General features: G+C 38.5%; 1 protein-coding gene across 1 annotated transcript in view; it reads right to left on the bottom strand.

Annotated features, from left to right (window-relative positions):
- LOC123164918 (MORC family CW-type zinc finger protein 3) overlaps positions 1 to 1,459 on the bottom strand; it is a 12,044-nt gene that overhangs the window by 8,715 nt on the left and 1,870 nt on the right. Inside the window, exons 2-3 of the mRNA XM_044582526.1 lie at positions 1,107 to 1,164; positions 326 to 407 (exon numbers count right to left, since the gene is read on the bottom strand). Coding sequence (XP_044438461.1) covers positions 326 to 407; positions 1,107 to 1,164 — 140 coding nt within the window. The remainder of the gene's footprint in view (positions 1 to 325; positions 408 to 1,106; positions 1,165 to 1,459) is intronic.

The following is a 1,459-nucleotide window of genomic DNA, read 5'->3' as shown; positions in this document are numbered from 1 at the left end:
GCTCCTATGCAATAACTAGCTTCTTAATTTGGTAAGTCATAACTTCACCCAGAGCCTGTTTGGATACAATTTGATCTGAGCTGGAAGAATTGGATATGATCATTGTGTATCCAAGCAAACCTTCGAGTGGATGCGGCTAGTGTTAAACATGATTATGGCCGCATTTGCTTTGTAACAGCAGTGGAAAGCCCACCCATCAACAGTGTAAACTATAAATTGACTCGTCAGCGACAATATGCTACAGAAAACATGAATAATTTTGATCCAAGCTAGTATACAAAGTACACACTAGAATAACCAGTCGAAAAAATTAAGATCAACTTACAATTCTATTGAAACATCACAAGCTTTTGTGCGGCATATATTCTTACAATCCTTTTGCAGCAGTACATGGCTCAACCTGACACCTACCATAAGAAAATACACACTTCATGGCAAGTTTTGGAGCACCTATATTGTACCACATAGTATGACATATTATGAAAAAGGAAAAAGCGGCAAAAACCAATATTTATTCATTATAGGAGATGTTGAGCTCAAGTAAAAAAAACTGGATACATATGTTGACTTTATTTAATATAAGTTTTGAACTTCAATCCACACTATTTATTTGCAGATTCTCACCCTTTAAACTCCGAACTAATTCTACTTTAGATTAAAAATCATCCCTCTATCTGAAATCCTGAATCTGTACAAATTAATACTCCCTCCGTCCCGAATTACTTGTGTAGAAATGGATGTATCTAGAACGGAGGGAGTACCTGCTAACTTCTATTTTCAGTTTTTGCTCGGTTTTTACTGCTACCTTTGGAAAATCGTAAGTTGGTAATGAATAAATTTGGCAACTAGCATGTGTTAACATGAGCTATTCCCAAGTTTATTATCCATAGGTAAGCTAATAAAAGTATACAACCACAACAGTCAGTATGCACTTAGTATTATAGGCAGTAGACTATCCAAATTAGAAGTACAGGTGGGACTTTGAAGTATATCAAGTTTGAATAGTACAACATACATGTGGGGTTGGTCAATTTTCTCTCAACTTTTCTAAGTCAGACCGAATCTACAAAAGGGTCCGTCTTTCATTATAACAGCAACAGTCATACCTCGGTTTTTGTGTGGTGGTTCATTCAAATCAATCCCTTCCACGCATTTCTTCGCCTCCTAGAAACATCAACACACATCAGATTATAACTAATTCTTTTCAAAGCGTATGTTAATGCACATACGCGCAGACTACAGTCAAGCCTACCTGTTACACAGAACTGTTATGCTGCCCATGAAGTTAAACACGACAATACAAGTAAAACACAAAATGAGAACTGAGGGCTAGCTCAGTGGGTGGTGTTCAGGTCGCTGAACCCACCCACCCGCGTTCGAATCCCCACGGGCACTCCGCTGGGGTGCTATACGCATTAATTTGCGGGGATGTCTCATTCCTACCTAAGAGCGGACAGGG

Source organism: Triticum aestivum, chromosome 7D (genome assembly GCF_018294505.1).
Source record: "Triticum aestivum cultivar Chinese Spring chromosome 7D, IWGSC CS RefSeq v2.1, whole genome shotgun sequence".
Classification (NCBI taxonomy): domain Eukaryota; kingdom Viridiplantae; phylum Streptophyta; class Magnoliopsida; order Poales; family Poaceae; genus Triticum; species Triticum aestivum.
Note: the sequence above shows the minus strand (reverse complement) of the source record. Positions and strands in the feature narration are given on the sequence as shown.